The 17,027-nt window shown below is 44.5% G+C and overlaps 1 protein-coding gene and 1 long non-coding RNA gene across 3 annotated transcripts in view; one reads left to right on the top strand and one right to left on the bottom strand.

Moving 5' to 3' along the window:
* The window catches only part of TWF2 (twinfilin actin binding protein 2), a 64,042-nt gene extending 60,343 nt beyond the window's left edge, over positions 1–3,699 (bottom strand). Inside the window, exon 1 of one of the 2 annotated variants that reach the window (XM_083726647.1) lies at positions 3,497–3,699. In XM_083726647.1, the coding sequence (XP_083582773.1) occupies positions 3,497–3,521 (25 nt within the window). In that variant the 5' untranslated portion in view covers positions 3,522–3,699. The remainder of the gene's footprint in view (positions 1–3,496) is intronic. The other variant, XM_083726646.1, reaches the window with a different exon arrangement.
* Positions 2,298–15,962, top strand: LOC310838877. The gene is made up of 3 exons (XR_014561198.1): positions 2,298–2,897; positions 6,326–6,470; positions 15,238–15,962. It is a non-coding gene; the product is annotated as an uncharacterized lncRNA (long non-coding RNA).
* The last annotated feature ends 1,065 nt before the right edge of the window (positions 15,963–17,027 follow it).

The raw sequence follows: 17,027 nt of genomic DNA, 5'->3' as shown, positions 1-17,027 counted from the left end.
AGATAACTAAAGAAAACGAAAGCCTGTGATTTCATCAGGTCCCATTTACAAAAAATCCAAAGATGCTGTAGTTAACAGGACTATTAAATTGCAGTTCTTAATCCAAGTCAATAGGCTTGCCTAAGGTTTGGTTACACAAGCAATAAATTCCAGTAGCTTGTGGGCAAACCCCTGTTCTTCCACATTTTCACCTGCTGTGGGTTTGCTTTCGGTTATGGGAAACTGCAAAATCTACTGCACAAACAAAGGGATGAAGGTGTTGTCAAGGTGTCAGAACACCACTCACTCAAACTTTCATCATGTAAACAGACCTGTAGCAAGAGAACAAGGAAGGAGTGGATCGGAGGGTGCAAAATCAGTCCACGATCGTGCAGAAGTTCTGTTTTATTCCAGAAGCAACTATAGCTGTACTGAGAGACATGATGCATCTGGCACGAGATGCCAGACAGTATTTTACAAGAGCAAAGGCTCTAATTAGTTATCTCCTGAAGTCCAGTCCTGTTCTTGGGATGCTGAAATTAATGGACCACCACCTACAGTGTGTGAGGCTATGAATAATTACAGCCACGCCCAGAAAGAGCCTCTCTCAGGTTTCAGAAGGTTGGTTCGTCACACCTGATGTCTGCACACTGCAGAAGGCCCATGATACTCCTGTTCTGACCCTTGCTAGTCAAAATGGCAGACCAGCAACCAGTAAGATCAGTCCAAGTGGCACAGTCCAGAAAAAAATGCTCTAGGACACCATGGTAGCTGGTACCTCTTCTCAATCCACCCACCCCTATTTTAGTATTACAGTGCTAAGCCAGGAGTAGTGGAAAACATCTTGGTGAGATGAGCAGTATCTCAGGATCTTCAGGACTAAGCTATGCATTACCAGTTAATGTTATTGACAGTCATGTATCTATTTCCAAGCATGACATTGTACACAAGTGTGTAGCAGGCATGTGGTGACAGATGATGTGGTCTACTAGTCCAGTGTTTCCCAACCTTGTGCCTCCAGATGTTTTTGGCCTACAACTCCCATCATCCCTAGCTAGCAAGACCAGTGGTCAGGGATGATGGGAGTTGTAGGCCAAAAACATCTGGAGGCACAAGGTTGGGAAACACTGTAAAGTCCTGCAGTCAAACCAATGAGATCAAGTCGCAAATCTCCACTCAGCCATGACTATGGGCCAGTTTTTCAGCCTAAGCTACCTTGCAGGGTTATTCAGAAGGTGATGTGGGAAAGGAGAGAAGTATACACACTGCCTTGAGCTTCTTGGAAAGAAATGCGGAAGTAAAATGTAATATAGTTCATTCTGGAGTCAGCTATATGCTCCTTGCCGCATATAACTAATTCAATTCCAAGGATATATTTTAATCCAAAACTAATGAAGGACCCTTAAATTACTAGCTTTAACTTGCAAGCCAAATCTGCTTTAGCTGAAGAGGACTTGCTTGTTGTTGGCAGTCGTCTGTCTCAAGAGACAATGGAGTGAACCTCTGGTGGTGAGGTCAAACTGCTAGTGAATCACAGCATCTGCTGTGGCTGCAGGGGCCAATAACTTGTTACTGCCGCTAAATGAACTGAAATTGTAAGATCTCTGCAGCCACTACAGAATTACACAGGCAAAGACAACAGTTATTAAAAGAGTTTGAAAGCTACCAGTACCTATGCAATTGTTCCCAACAGTAAAATCCAGATGTTTGATTCAGCCAGGTCTTTAGGTACTCCAACACCTACCTTAGCAGTATTTCTACATTAAAAATATGAATTAATTTTACAAATCCTGGCCATCACTTTATCACACTCCTAAGAAACATAATTTTGTGATAACCCTGAAAATCCTCTTGTCAGAGATCCAACCCACCCAAAAGAATAGTTCAAGGTTAAAGATGGGTGTGTAAACATGACCTAGGAGAGCATTTGCAGAGTGCTTTCTTAAGAAATTATCCTGGTTCCAATCACATTTCTTGCTGTTCTGTCATATCAAATTGTATCCTCATAGCAATCAATCCCTCTTGGATTATTGCAGCCTGCAAAGATTTTCGCAACATGAGACGTCTGCATTTTCTTTGTAGGATTAAAACCGAAACAACACTAGGTTTGGATTAGGCCTGGGGTGACATTCTGCATCCTGATTTTATCTATGGAAATTCTTCGTAATTAGTTAAAAATAGGAGGAAAAGAGCATAGATTTTTTTTTGCCATGGTTACCAGTAATTTAATCAGTACAATTCACATATATCATACCAAATTGTTTAATGAATTATAGTAATGTACGTTCTGCATCACTTTGCCTTCTGAAGTCCTGCCATCCTATGCTGCATTTCAGCAACATCGTAGCATGCATAAAGAACCTGAGAAGATTAATGTTTGTGATTATCTTGTGTGTGATCACTGGGCGAAAGCTAAAGGCAGAGACAGAGAGAAACACTGAAGCGAAGGAGCTGCCTGTTACGCAGAAAGGGAAATGGTTCCTGCAGTTATAATTCATGCTGCGGAGCCGAACATGTTAAGAGATAATGGAGAAGCAGAGGAAAGGCTGACACATTTCTGGTGAGAAGAGCTGCTACCTACAGATCCTTTGCAGAGAAATACAAGCTCAGGAAGCAGCTCTCTCAGGCTTGGCATCAAAACAAGTGCTGTGGGGTGCCTTTGCAGCGTTTACAGAAAAGAAGCTGCTGCACAAATATGAAAATCACATGTAAAAGAGAAGGTGCTAAAGGAATTTCAGGGCTCCCAAAGAGCCACAGTCATTCAGAACATATGCAGCTGTGGGGTCTAAGGGCTGGGTAGGAAAGATGATCCTCAGACCTGGGTTTGGTGGTGGTGTTTTTTGGAAAATCCAGGCGAGTGAAAGCCAGCAGGGGCTATGAAGAATATACCAGATTTTACCCAGAACCAACCGCTCCAGGTAAACTGTGCAAACTCTGTTAAGGGAAACGGGTGTTCTTTACAGCCATTGGACGAGCACCTAAGAAAATGGATACTCTCAGGTGACTGCGGGCTAGTCAGGCATTTGGGAGAAATGGTGCTTCAGGGGGGCATTCATTGCCTTGGGGGAGGTGCAAAGTCGAAACACCAGAAGCCTGCGAGATCTCCGGGCTCCAAGGCAGCCAGTTAGCCTTCATTTCAAGGCATGTCCCCCAGCCAGCCTGCAACCTTCGCACGGATGCCCCTGGGCTTCAGAAGCCTCCCCAGACAGACGCCGCTGCTGGTGCAGCATCCCTTTCCAAACAGACAGCGGGATAACAACAACAACAACAACAACAGGATCCAGCTCGTTTAACTGCTGCCTTGCAAAGGGAGATGCAAGGCTGCATCGAGCAAGGCACTGGGGCGAGGAGGGCAGAGGAAAGGCAGATTCGGAGCGGGGCGCGGCTGCACGGGTGGAGGGGCAGCTGGCGTCCGGCGGGCCGCTCGGGGCAGCCTTCGGGGTCCGGGCGGGCGCCAAGGAGCTGCCCAGGCGCAGAGGCAAAAGGGGGGGGGTGAGCGGCTCCCCGCTGTCCTTACCGTGGATGCCGGTCTGGTGAGTCATGGCTCCGGATCAGGTCCGCTGCAACAGATCCCACCCTGGCCGCTTGTCTCCCGGGCAGGAAACGGCTCCGACTCCAGCACCGCCCGCTTCCGGGTTGCTGCCGACTGGAGCAGGAGGGGCTTGAGCGGGGTCCGCCCGGAGGGAAGGCCGCTCGTCGGCGGAGGGGGCAGCGGGCGGGGCGTCGAGGAAAGAGGGGCGGGGGCGTCCCTTGTAGGCTGGCGGGGAGCGGGACGGGGTCAAGGCCTGCCTGAGTGTCAGCCCCTCCCGGAAAACGGAATACTGTACTGTATATATATAGAGAAAGAGAGTATGCTGTGGAAATTACCTAACACAAACTATGCATTGTCTCATCTATTTCATTTATTAGAGCCCACCTTTCCAGTACCTCCCAGTACACGCTTCTCCCCCTCCACATCCCCTGCCTCATTTAGTCCCATAACAACCCAGTGAGGTGGGTTAGGCTGAGAGATTGGCATACAGCTTTGGGTCATGTGGCCAGCATGACTATGCCGCTTCTGGCGAACCAGAGCAGCGCACGGAAATGCCATTTACCTTCCTACTGGAGCGGTACCTATTTATCTACTTGCACTTTGACGTGCTTTTGAACTGCTAGGTTGGCAGGAGCAGGGACTGAGCAACGGGAGTTCACCCCATCACAGGGATTCAAACTGCTGACCTTCTGACTGGCAAGCCCTAAGCTCTGTGGTTTAACCCACAGCACCACCCGCTGTACCATACTTCAAAAAGATAAAGAAGCTATTGCATTGCATTGGAAATAACATTACCAGCTTCTCCTTAACTGCAACTCCCCCATAGCTGCAGAAGTCCTAACACAAATCCTGCAAAAACAAATCAGAGATGAGCTTGCAGTATCTCCAAATCTGGGGAAACTATCCCAAATATCTTTGCTTACAAAAAGCTTGGCTTATCGCTCAACATCCAAAAAACCAAAGTACCATACCAAAAAGTACGAAACAACACCTCTGCAGTGCCACAAATCCAACTCAATAGTATAACATTGGAAAGTGTTGATCACTTCTCCTATCTGGGCAGTTATCTTTCCACAAGGGAAGGGCCAGCATTGATGCCAAAATCCAGCATTGCCTGAGCTCTGCGAGTGCAGCTTTCTCCAACTGAAGTGCAGAATGTATGAGGACATTCGCAGGGAAACCAAAATGCTTGTTTACAAAGCTATTGTACTACCAACCTTACTGTACGCTTGCGAAACATGGACCACTTATAAATGCCATCTCCAGCTCCTTGAAAGATTCCATCAACGGTGCCTCTGAAAATTTTTACATATCACTTGGGAAGACAGGTGAACTAATACCAGTGTACTGGAAAAAGCGAAGATCACCAGTGTTGAAGCAATGATTCTTCAACATCAACTTCGCTGGACTGGTCATGTTGTTTTGTTTGGATGCCTGATTATCGTCTTCCAAAGCAACTACTCTATTCCAAACTTAAAGATTGAAAGCTTAATACTGGTGGTCAAGTATCCTGCTTTATCACTACCCTAAGGAGTCTCAAAGCGGCTAACCTGGTTCATCAGATTACAAGTCCACTGCTCTTAACCACTACTCCACACTGGCTCAAGGCAAGTCTTTAAAAATGTGGCATAAACATCAACAACTGGGAAACAATGGGAGCCTGCAAGTCCTCCCATTGGAGAACAGCCTTTACCAAAGGTGTCATGGACTTGAAGAAGCACAAACTCTGAGTGAAAAGGAGAAACGCGCTAAGAGGAAGGCACGTTTGGCAAACTCCTGCCATGATCAACTCCTGCCCAGAAACCTATGTCCCCACTGTGGAAGGACGTGTGGATCCAGAACTGGCCTCCGCAGTCCCTTATGGGCTCACTGTTAAGACCGTGTTCATGAAAGACAATCTTCCTCAGCTACAGGTGATCCCCAAAGGATAAGAATTAGTATTAGTAATAATAACTTCATCATCGTAAAAAACATGGATATAATCTGCAACGCATGCCAGGTGTTGGAGCAGCATCCTGGATGAAAGTCTTTTTCCTTTCCTTGCATTATCCTTCAGCAATGCTCCATGAGGAATGGGGTGGGGTGGGGGTGACTAAGAGGTTTGTTTTGGTTATTTCCTACTTTTTTTACTCCTTGTGTAATCAGTAAAACACAATTTTTTAAAAAATCATTATTACTACATTTGCTAGTTGCCTAATACAAGGCAGTTTCTAGCTGACTTACAGTTGTCAAACAACAGCTATAAAGGGTCAACCAATCAAACACCATGTGTAAACACCATATTACACAGAGGTGGGGGAGATGTACTGTCACACTAATATAAAGTCTGAATCCTATTTCATCAAGTGCCCGAGTGAGAGGAAAGCCTAATTTGGCTACCAGTATAGATGAGGGCACCTGGTAGACCTCACTCACCACACAGAGAGCAAACCCAACACACCTGGCCACACAAAACAGCAGGCATCATGCAGGGGCACGTGTTGCCATTCTCATGCAATGCGTGCTGGCACGGCCACACCTGTATTACAGCATTTGTTTGAGCAATAGCAGGCAGGTGCTGGGCAGATCAATGAGCAAGTGGTGGCAAGGGCTCAAAATACAGGGCAGTTTGTGTGTACCCTGCACCCTGTAACCAAGTCTGCTCTCTTCAGGTACAGTGGATGACACTCCCCATGGCCTGTGCTGAAGTATGATCCATCTGCAAGGCTAATTGGCTTCTGTATGTGGGGGAATGGAAGGGGGCTTCTCATTGTACTCTGGCAGGAAATGACCTGCTCTCTCTCCATCTTCTTTTCTTTTCTGTTTGTTTAAAAGGAGATAGTTCATGGAGCATTGGATTGGATATGACCCAGATTGGGTACAAACCAGTTGAAGACCACTGTCCTACAGAGGAATATGCTGCAATTTCATCTGCAATGCACAGGGATTGCACAGCAGACACAGTGGGGTTCCTCCACAGGTACATGTGAAAAGTCTTCTCTAGGGGTAGGGAGATGCATTGGAATAGAAGCAGGAGAGCTTTGTTATCTGGGGAGTTAGACTGATGCTAACAGACTAATGCCACAGCTTTGCACCTCACAACAGGCTCTGCCTGTATCTATTGGCTGTGAGTCCTGGAAGACCTGCTCCCTGCCTTATCAGCCTTTTCCCATCTGGCTTGGGAGGGTGAGGCCTGATTGATGGATTCCAGCTACAAAAGCTAAGGCTGCCCATCGGACTCTTGGGTTAGAGTATTGTTTGGGGGGGTTGTTAATTTGTTGTTGTTGATACAGGCAGAGCCAATTTTGCATGTGTCCAATTGGCGTGTGACCGCTGATATGCAGGTCCTTTTGAACCCGGAAAAGGGCAGGGTATAATGGGGTATAACGGGGCAAGGCAGGGTTATGTGTTCTCCACCGACGCACACAGGGCAAGGCACAGAACCCCACACAAAATATTCACTGCCTGTAATAATTATTGTATCCTGTTTTTAGCTCTTAATGTGCTTTATGTGGGAATTTTGTCTTGTGCTTTTTGATGTATTTTGTTTGTGGTTTATGACTACTTTTGTACTTATGTAAATCTTTTCATGTTGTAAGCCACTTTGAGCATGGTTTTATCTATTGAAAGGTAGCATTTTATTATTATTTTAGTTATTTCTTCCTCCACCTGTTAGGGCAAGGTGTCAGAGGGTGCTTTACCACTTTAGCATGTGCAATTTCAGATATCGCGTTAGTATCTTGTCAAATATATTTTCATAATCTTTCTTTTCAAGGCTGCCTTTACTTCGGGCTATGAATTTACATCCTCTCTTCCAGTGGGTGTATCTCTAGGATTCTCTTATTGCTGTTGTTGGAAACAACAATTCTTTTCTGATACTGAGCACCAGTGAAACATATTGCCCCTAGTACCACATTCATACTAGCTGAACAACATCACTGAAAGGGGTGGCAAAGCATACTAGGCAGCTGTGCTTATTGTAAGCAACGCACTTATTATACTAATTAGATACATACTATAAGAATAAATATATGATAATAAATAAATATTGCTATATTTTATTTAATTAAAAAAGAGTGCACTGATTATTCTGTGCCATTGCTAGGCAAACCAAACAAGGACACTAAAACCAATCATTAGTAGTTCAAAGTTTTCCCTTGGATTTCATGATATCTTTTGCTGGACACTGAACAATGCAAGATAATTTGAGTCTGCTTTGGGGTCTTGCTGCCATCTGGTGGACTGCGAGCACTTTGCAGCTCCTGTAATTTCAACAACCAGGTGCCTATAGGAAGTGTGCAGTTTTAACCTGAGACTTGAATGGAGTCTCGATTGAATGGAATGGATTGGGGAAAATAAAGCAGCCTTCTTTGAGATGCTGAACGGCTGTTTGCTCTTTTATAGAATAAAATCAGCGTCTGTAATTATTATTATAACCATTATGGTCATTGTAACACAGCATCAATGTAGTGAAGCCCTCCAGTGCTGGAGAGGAGAGTATGTAAAATATAGTAAACACAGTGCATGGTTCACATTTCATGGCCCAGCCTAAGCTTTCACAATGAGCATCTTGTCTAAAGTGGTGCCTGATTAAGTCAGGAAACTTTTGTCATTAGTTTACAGCATGGGTAGGCAAACTAAGGCCCGGGGGCCGGATCCAGCCCAATCCTCTTCTCAATCCGGCCGGTGGACGGTCTGGGAATCAGCATGTTTTTACATGAGTAGAATGTGTGCCTTTATTTAAAATGCATCTCTGGGTTATTTGTGGGGCATAGGAATTCATTCATTTCTCCCCCCAAAATATAGTCTGGCCCCCAACAAGGTCTGAGGGACAGTGGACCAGCCCCCTGCTGAAAAGGTTTGCTGACCCCTGGTTTACAGGCTGTTGGAATAAGTAAACATTGCTTTGCAGCCCTAATTCATAGTGCTAAAAGACAGTTGGCTCTACCTACCTCCACAAGGTCAGTTTCCTTATCAAGAGATAAGGATGCTTTCAGATATATGTTTACTTAAAATACAGAAGAGGGTGGACAGTGCAACCTCTAATCCCGCGTCAGATTCTGCCAAAGGAATAGATAGCTGCAGCCCCCGAAAGGCTGAGCTCCAGCTCCATGAGTTAGCCTAGTCCCCTTTTAAGTCCTCTACGCTAGGGGGCACCCCAGAACTTGTACCAATACTTTGAATACATTAAGTGTGCGAAAGAACACTTTCTTGGGTCCATCCTGAATCTTCCATTCTTCAGCTTCATCAGCTGACCCCTGGTTTTAGTGAAAGCAGAGAAGGAGAGAAATGTCTCTTTCTGCACATCATGCATAATTTGGTAGCATTTGTTCTTTGCCTTTTTGTTTTAAATATGCACCAGCCATGTGTGAATGCAAACACACTCACTCACTCACTCACTCATTCACTCTGTCTGGCTGAAGAAAGTGGCACCCCCAAGGCTGGATATGTATATATTGTTGAGTGCAAACCCTATCTCCAAGCAACGAGTGATGCCAGGGCTCCCTGTTCTTACTCAGGGCTCAGTTATGTTGGCGTGAAGGTACTATACAGTGGTACCTCAGGTTAAGAACTTAATTTGTTCTGGAGGTCTATTCTTAACCTGAAACTGTTCTTAACCTGAGGTACCACTTTAGCTAATGGGGCCTCCCGCTGCCGCCGCTGCACAATTTCTGTTCTCATCCTGAAGCAAAGTTCTTAACTCGAGGTAATATATCTGGGTTAGTGGAGTCTGTAACCCGAGATACCACTGTATATGGTTTTATTTACACATATGTAAAACCTGAGCTCACAGTATTAACACTCTCCAAAGTCCAGCAGAGAGCTATCATGTCTCTTTCTTGAACATGCAACTTTTGGATGTGTCTTTAAAAAGCTCAACGATTTTCATGGTTTCCTAAAAGAAAGCTAAACAATTTTGAGGTGTCCTGCTTTTATGGCAACCCTATCCTAGGATGATGTGGCATCCAGCCAGGTGAGGTGAGGAAAGGCCCATCCATTTGTCTCTATGGCAACCTCTTTGGACCTGTAAATCAGTGTTTCCCAACCTTGTGCCTCCAGATGTTTTTGGCCTACAACTCCCATCATCCCTAGCTAGCAAGACCAGTGGTCAGGGATGATGGGAGTTGTAGGCCAAAAACATCTGGAGGCACAAGGTTGGGAAACACTGCTGTAAATTGAGGTGCTTAACTGGCCAGCTGAAGCCATTAACTTAATGGAACTGGTTTGGCTGGTTTCTTGTTGTAGATTCTACCCTGCATACAGAGAATCACATGGAAGGGACCCAGGGTATCATCCAGACTGATACCCCAAACTCATAACAATGTATATATAGTGATTAACAACAGTTAAGTTCTTTATTCAGTTCACAATAACAAAGGCAAGCCGGCCTTGTATCAGTGCAATGTATTTATATATATTTTTCCTACTTAAATACACTTGGTTTCATCTCTACTCACACCTGCAACTTGCTCCCAATATTCCCCTTAACTGCAAATTTATGGGCATTATTTCTTATAATGAACAGCCAGGAAAGAGACAGCTACACTGATCACGTTTAGCACATTTACTCACACTGTTATAACGCAGACACTGACTGGCAACACAATCATTGCCAGCCTCACTTCTTCAGCATCATTACCTGCCAGACTGATTAGCCCCTAAGTTGTGAACTAATTTGTGTTACTGTGAAGCTAAGGTTAAGATGAGTCTAGACCCTGCAACAAACCCAGATTCATCCTCATATCCACTCAGACAACTCTATTACAGCACTGAATAGCAATCACCTTCAGGGGCCCATGAATCTCTAATGTGACATATGCTGCAGGTCAATCACAAGATTAAAACATCAATCTTTATTTTCAAATATAAATGGTCACACATCCAACATAAAAAACAGAAATGTTGAGGGCCAAATGACATTTGATGAAGACCATCCAAAACTGGATGCATGTCTATTTTTTTTTTCAAGAAACTAACCTTGGAATAGTTTGGATTTGGACTGTGGCACTATGGGAGGGGGCTTAAACCCTACCATTCAGAGCCTGTTCCCAGATGCATATCTCAGTCCCCTCTGAGGTGTTATTACTCGTAAAGTGCAAATCATAATTGCAAAAAACAAGTGCTCTGTGGTTAATAGTGACTATGAGGGGATCATCTGAACAGGCATGGGTGTAGCCATGGGGGGGAGCTGCCCCCCTAGATCCGCAAACATCATTGAAAAGCATTGAAAGTACTCAGTTATTTGAGGTTCTGCAACCCCACCCCCACAGCAGAAGCCAGCCCCCCTGTAATGTCCTCTTCACAGGGTATTTTGATTTCCCAACTTTGATTTCCTAAAAGAAGCTCAACAACTTTGGCTGCCCCACCCCTCAACAAAAATCCTGGCTATGCCCATGTGTACATGGAGAAATAATTAAAGTTGCTTCACTGGTGACATGGCCCTGGTCCCAGCTGGCCTCCCCATGGCTTTTAGGAAATGGAAAAGATGTTGGGGAGCCAGTCAAGATCTCTCATGTCATGTTATGCATGACCACCAGTTTGGCCTTAGGAACCAATGAGACAGCATGAACCGAGGTCTACTTCAAAGTCATCACACTTCCCAGCACTGAAAAAAAATATCAAGGGAGATTTTCGGTGTGAAATTGATTGGTCAGCAGTTTTGATTCTATTAATGTAGGACTCAGTCAATCAAGACCATGGTGTTAAATTGGTATAGCAAAACTAGGAAGATTATATTATTGCAATTACTGTTATAAATGGCCACTGTGCTTACCTTGCAAAAAATTGAGGTGTGGATAGACAATTCAGCAAGCCTCATTGACTTACTCTCAGATCTTTATTTTCTCTATATCCATGCTGAGATCTGCCACCTGAGGATAGCACTGTATTTACCTGATTCTCAAGGCTGGAGTCAGTTGCAGTTCAGCACAAAGAAACAGAGTCAGTTGTCAGTGAAGTAAATCTTTATTCAAGGAAACAGCAGGCAACTCAGCAACACTCCCCATTTGGTCTTGCACCTATAGAGTTGCTATGATTGAAGGTCTCTGTCTACCATGACTTTTAAGAGTCTTCGTCTACCAGATGTTTCTCAAGTAGTCTCAAGCTGTGTCTGAGCACCTCCAATCTCGGTTCTGCCCTCATTATCCTGTGTAGGAAAGGGAGCTGGTCACAGGCAGAGAGGGAGACTCCCAGGATACTTCATCAGCCTCTTGACCCCCACCCTTTCAGCCTTGGAGTCTGGTTCCTCTTGCTGACTAAACCCTGTTGTCCCTCCAGCACCTCCTCCCAATCTTCTCCCTCTGACCTCTTCTCATTGTCCCTCCACCAATCTCCAGGCTCTGAGTCTGGGTTTTCCCTTGAGGATTCCGTGGCTGGCCCTTCCAGCCATTTCTCAGCTCCCAGCCAGTCCCTGGTGAGCCAATGTGGTGTAGTGGTTAAGAGTGGTAGTCTCGTAATCTGGGGAACCGGGTTCGCGTCTCCACTCCTCCACATGCAGCTGCTGGGTAATCTTGGGCTAGTCATACTTCTGTGAAGTCTCTCAGCCCCACTCACCTCACAGAGTGTTTGTTGTGGGGGAGGAAGGGAAGGAGAATGTTAGCCGCTTTGAGACTCCTTCGGGTGGTGATAAAGCGGGATATCAAATCCAAACTCTTCTTCTTCCCGGACACTGATTGAGGTAAGCTCTATTCTAGTCTATGAAAACCTTTGCCACAAGAAATCTTTTCATTTCTAATGTGTGACAAGACACTCCTGTTTTTATGGCAAAACTCCAAAATGTCTTCTCTCTCATGATACAATTTGAGTGTTTATTTGCATTGCTTCAAAACCTGTCAGTCTGAAGCATGTGAAAAGCATTCATTCACAATAAAACAAAGACAGTGTGTGCATAGCTGCTTAAGTAGCTGAAGTAATCATGTGATAATGAACTGCTAAGATTCTGTGATGTTGACTTGGAGCAGCTGGCTGGAGAGAGGCTCTTGTTCCAGGAAGGTTATGGCAGCTTTTATTTTCATAAAGGGTGTAATCAGAAAGCAAAATTTACACAAACCAGAATGCTCATCTGTGTTGCTAATGACCCACCTCTGCTTTCAGTTCCACATGATCAAACCTTCATAGCAAGAGGTGGGAGAATCTCAGGGGCAATCTAACCTTTGAAATACGAAAGAAAGCAAAGTAATTCCTATCTGCTGTTAGCAGAAAAATCAACTTTTCCACAGCATCTCAATCCTCTGCAGAAATTCAGTGAGGTTTATTGACTCACACGTGCATAGGGTTGCGGTCTTGGTTTATTTCCCCCTCTTTATTTTTACTCGCTTTGTTGCCACTTTTGAGGCATGGTGTACTGGTGGTCAGTTTCACTTCCCAATTCTCTCTCTTCATAGTTATTTGGGGTTTGGAACATCTAGTACTGTCTGCCCCTGTTGGTTCTACAGAAGCAGAGACATACAGACAGTGATGTGACGGAGCTTCATGCTCCGGCACGGGGGGGGGGGGGGCGGAGAGCAGGCGGTGGCGGGGCTGGTGCACGTCCTGGGTGCGTGGTGCACTGCCCGTAGGGGCGTGGTGCACAGCGCGTGGGGGGGGGGAGACAGCCGCAATGTCACCCCACCAGGATTGCGCTGCTGGGGGCGGTGCGCTCCCCCAGCACTCCTCTTCCTCCACCATGTGCATACAGACTCAGAAAGATTGCGTAATGGATTGGACCAGGCAGTAATTTAAGGATTGTGGAAGCTTTAGAATTGCACCGTTGTTGTTTTTTCATCTTGGCATTTGTGCACACATGAAGGAGGGGGAGTTTGTCCAGGTCCTTTCACTCTACTTGCTGTGCTATCTCATTTAGGGATTAGATGGTGCTGCAGAATATATTGAAAACAAAGTAAAAGTTTATGATCCAGTCCTCAAACGGTAGGATGGAAGAACTCAGATTCCTCCTCTCAGGATGGGTATTAGGGAAATAGGGGTGGTATGTGTGGGAGATTAGCAGCCAAACCTAACAAATGAGTATTATTGCTAGTTAGCATGTGAAAGGGCTAAGTCCACAGAACTGTACTGCTGACAGGCAGACACTCTGTGTGATGTCATTTCCCCTCTGTTCCTTCTCCCCCCCTCCTTTCTTTGACCAACCATGAGGGCAGGTGTACCCCGTGCATGCTCCAGATTTAGGTATGTGCCTGAAACTGGTTATACTGTGAATGTAAGTATTTTGCCTCCATAGTTTTTACAGCTGCCATTGCTGTGAATCAATGCATGATTTTAAAGTAAGTAAATCTTATTTGAAACTTACTTCCCAAGTTGTTTCCTGATTCTTTGTGAAGCAGGGTGAGAAAGGGAGAGCCACTTTACTTCATAGCTGGGCTTGCTTAAAACAATATTTTACAATCTATTTCCTGTGCTTTTAATTTTTGCTGTCCACGGTGGGATTTTAAAACTCTATTTAGCCCACATATGTGGGAGCCTGGAGGGATAAATTGCAATTACCTACCTATTAAAACCCATCCCACAGTATGTGTGTGAGTGCAAGGTGTGGTGGGGAAGGAGAGGAGGGATAGTTCTGTTGCACTAGCAGGGGTCCTTGTGCTGGCTTCTGTGGGTGCAAATACATGGTTGATTCCAACTCATGGTCTTTAGAAGAGGCTCAGCTGACATGATTAAAATACAACTAGCAGGGTGATCTTTATTTACTGCTGTAGCTGGATTCCCCCCTCCCACTGCCACAATGAAGAGAGAAGACCCCCATCTAACAAAGGAACATACCGGTACTTTATATAGTGCTTTAAATTTAAAATACATGAAACTACACTTCCATTGGTTACATCACAATACAGTGGGAAGATCTTCCAATTAAATCCACTCTCTGCGTTACCAGCATGTTTAGCTGTACACTTATCCAAACAAAACCTCTTGCAAACTTTTGATGTTGCTCTTTCTGCCTCTCTCAAACAAGATCCTTTCAATGAGTGTAACACTGTTATTTCATGTGCAAGCGCCTCTTCCAAAGATAAGAGGACCGTGAGCGATTCAGAACATTTCTCTCATGTTCCCTTAATGCCTTGAAAACCAAGGCTCCCTAACAACACAGTTTCAGGGTTTTAGAATGGGAAGGGAAGGGTTTTTCTCTTTATAAGGGCAACCCTAAGCAGAAGCAGTAGGGCCAACTTATTTAACCGTGCAAGTTATTGTTTGTCAGAGGCCTTTTTGTTTCATATATGCATAGTTAATGCTTTTAAAACACGTCTCCAACTCTCACATTCTGTGCTATCATTTCATTATTAGTAAAGCTGTGTTTTTGAAGTTTTTGGCTTTCCGCAGGAGATTTAGCCTGGGAAAAGTTTGAGCTAACCACATTCCAGAGGTGGGAGGTGTGTAAGAGTTTGAGAGTGGTTTTAGCTTACAGGAAGGGTGAAGAAAGGTGATGCAGGCAATCTGAATTCTTCTCTACTTTAAGAAAAGTTCCTATGCATGTGGAGAGACCAGTTTGGCTGTTTCTTAATAAAGGCTCAGGTTATGGAGCCTGGGCTTCCACAGCCACCACCCACCATGAACCACCATTCGCAGGATTGGCAACAACAGCTGCAAATGTGTTCTATCTTCATGAATATTCTCTTGCTAATTATGTTGTTTTAAACGTGCATTTTATATTTGACTTCCTTTAGTCATGTTTTCTTTTGCAACGTTAAAGTATTCCCCCCCCCCCCGTTAACTTTGCTGCATTTAATGTGCATTCTGTACTTTACCTCTTTTCACAGAATCATAGATTTGCAGAGTTGGAAAAGACTCTGAGAGTCATCTAGTCCGACCCTCTACAATGCAGGAATCTCAGCTAGATCATACATGACAGATGGCTACATCTATTCTTCAGACTGCATTAATTTAATGTTTTGCTTTGAAATCTTTTAGATAGCATTTTAGTATCCTGTTAATTATATTGCTTTGGATGTACTTTATAGTTGACTTTCTTCTGTAATATTTTATTTTGGATTGCTTTGTGACATGTTTTGTGACATGTTTTAATGTGGGTAGTAAAATTTATTTATTTTTTAAAATGAAACAGTATAGAAATGAAATAAAAATAATAAAAATATCAAGATGATCAAAACCTGGATCTTGGCAGGGAATAATGCTGTTTTCTCAAGCCAATTGGCATTATGGATTCTGGGCGGGGGGCGGGGAACACTTTTGTTCACCAGGAAATGTGCATATATAAAGTCTCCCATCAATGACAATTCAGAACCAATTCACAAGACGAAATTCTGAGATTATTGCACAGTAGACATTTCAAAAGTCAAAAACTTGACCTCATTGTTTTGATCTCATGCCTGCCTTGTTTCTCCTATCTTTAGAAGACTCCCTAGCCAGGATCCTCTTTTTTGTGTGTGTATTTTTCCTTTTCTTGGTGTGTGTGTTAGGGTTAGTTTTGTTGTAGGCCAATTCCTTCATTCCAATTTCTGTTCCACTTTCCAGGTTTTCTCTTCACAACTGTATAACATTTCATAAGATGATAAAGCTTTGAACTTGCATTTTTGGTCTAACCTGGTTGTTTATCCTGATATCCTCGCAATCCCCTTGCAGAGAAATATCATTCTGAGCATTTAACACCAATCCTGGTCCACACTTTGAATACTGTGTGCAGTTCCAGTTGCCTCACATCCAGAAGAATGTTGTAGAGCTGCAAAACACTCTAGAAAGGTCAACCACAGTGATCAATAGCATGGAGCAACTCTCCAGCGCAGAAAGGTTACAACTTTCTGAGCTTCTCAGTTTACAGAAAAGGCAAGTAAAAGGAGACATGATAAGAGATGTACAAAATGATGCAGAAAGCAGATAAAGCGTTTCTTCCTTTCACATAAGCACTTGTGGACGTCCACAATGTTGGAATATTCGGTGTAGGCAAAAGAAAACACCGCACATAGTTAAAACTATGGAATCCGCTCCCAAAGGAGGCACCGGTGGCTTCAAGAGAGGATGGGACAAGTTCAGGGAGCATAAGTCTATCAGTGGGTACCAGCTCTGTCAGCTATGTCCTGCCTCGCCTCTGAAAGCAAGCTACTGGGTATCACTTTTGTTTCTGGGCTTCCCACAGGGCATGCGGTTTGGCCACTGTGAGAACAGGATGCTGGACTGGGTGGGCCACTGCCCTGATCTGTTTTTTTTTTTAAAAATAAAATAAAGCAGTGGTTCCCAACCATTTTTTGGCCATGCCCCAACCTAAGCATCTCTAAAATCCTGACCCCCCCTATAATTCTTATTCAAAAAGTGAACTCCTATTCAGGTGGAGGAAGCCTAAACTTGGTCTAATTCATTCTCGAATTGCCCCCGTTAAAAATCAAACTGCCCCCCAGTGTGTGTGGGGTGCCCCATGTTGGAAGCCACTTGCCTAACAGCATAGCTCTGGGAGACAGAGAAAAGGAGGGAGAAAATAAAAACAAGGAAGTAGAAACCAAGGAAGGTGCGTGGCGCCTGGTGACACCCGGCGGAGCAACGCCGCGCTGACTGGCTGCCGCGTGCTGGTGAGTCACGAGCGCGACGCCCATTGGCT

The sequence above is a fragment of the Podarcis gaigeae genome, assembly GCF_964106915.1.
Source record: "Podarcis gaigeae genome assembly, chromosome: 2".
In the NCBI taxonomy this organism is placed as follows: Eukaryota; Metazoa; Chordata; class Lepidosauria; order Squamata; family Lacertidae; genus Podarcis; species Podarcis gaigeae.
The sequence above is the reverse complement of the archived record's forward strand: the minus strand, read 5'-3'. Positions and strand labels throughout refer to the sequence as shown.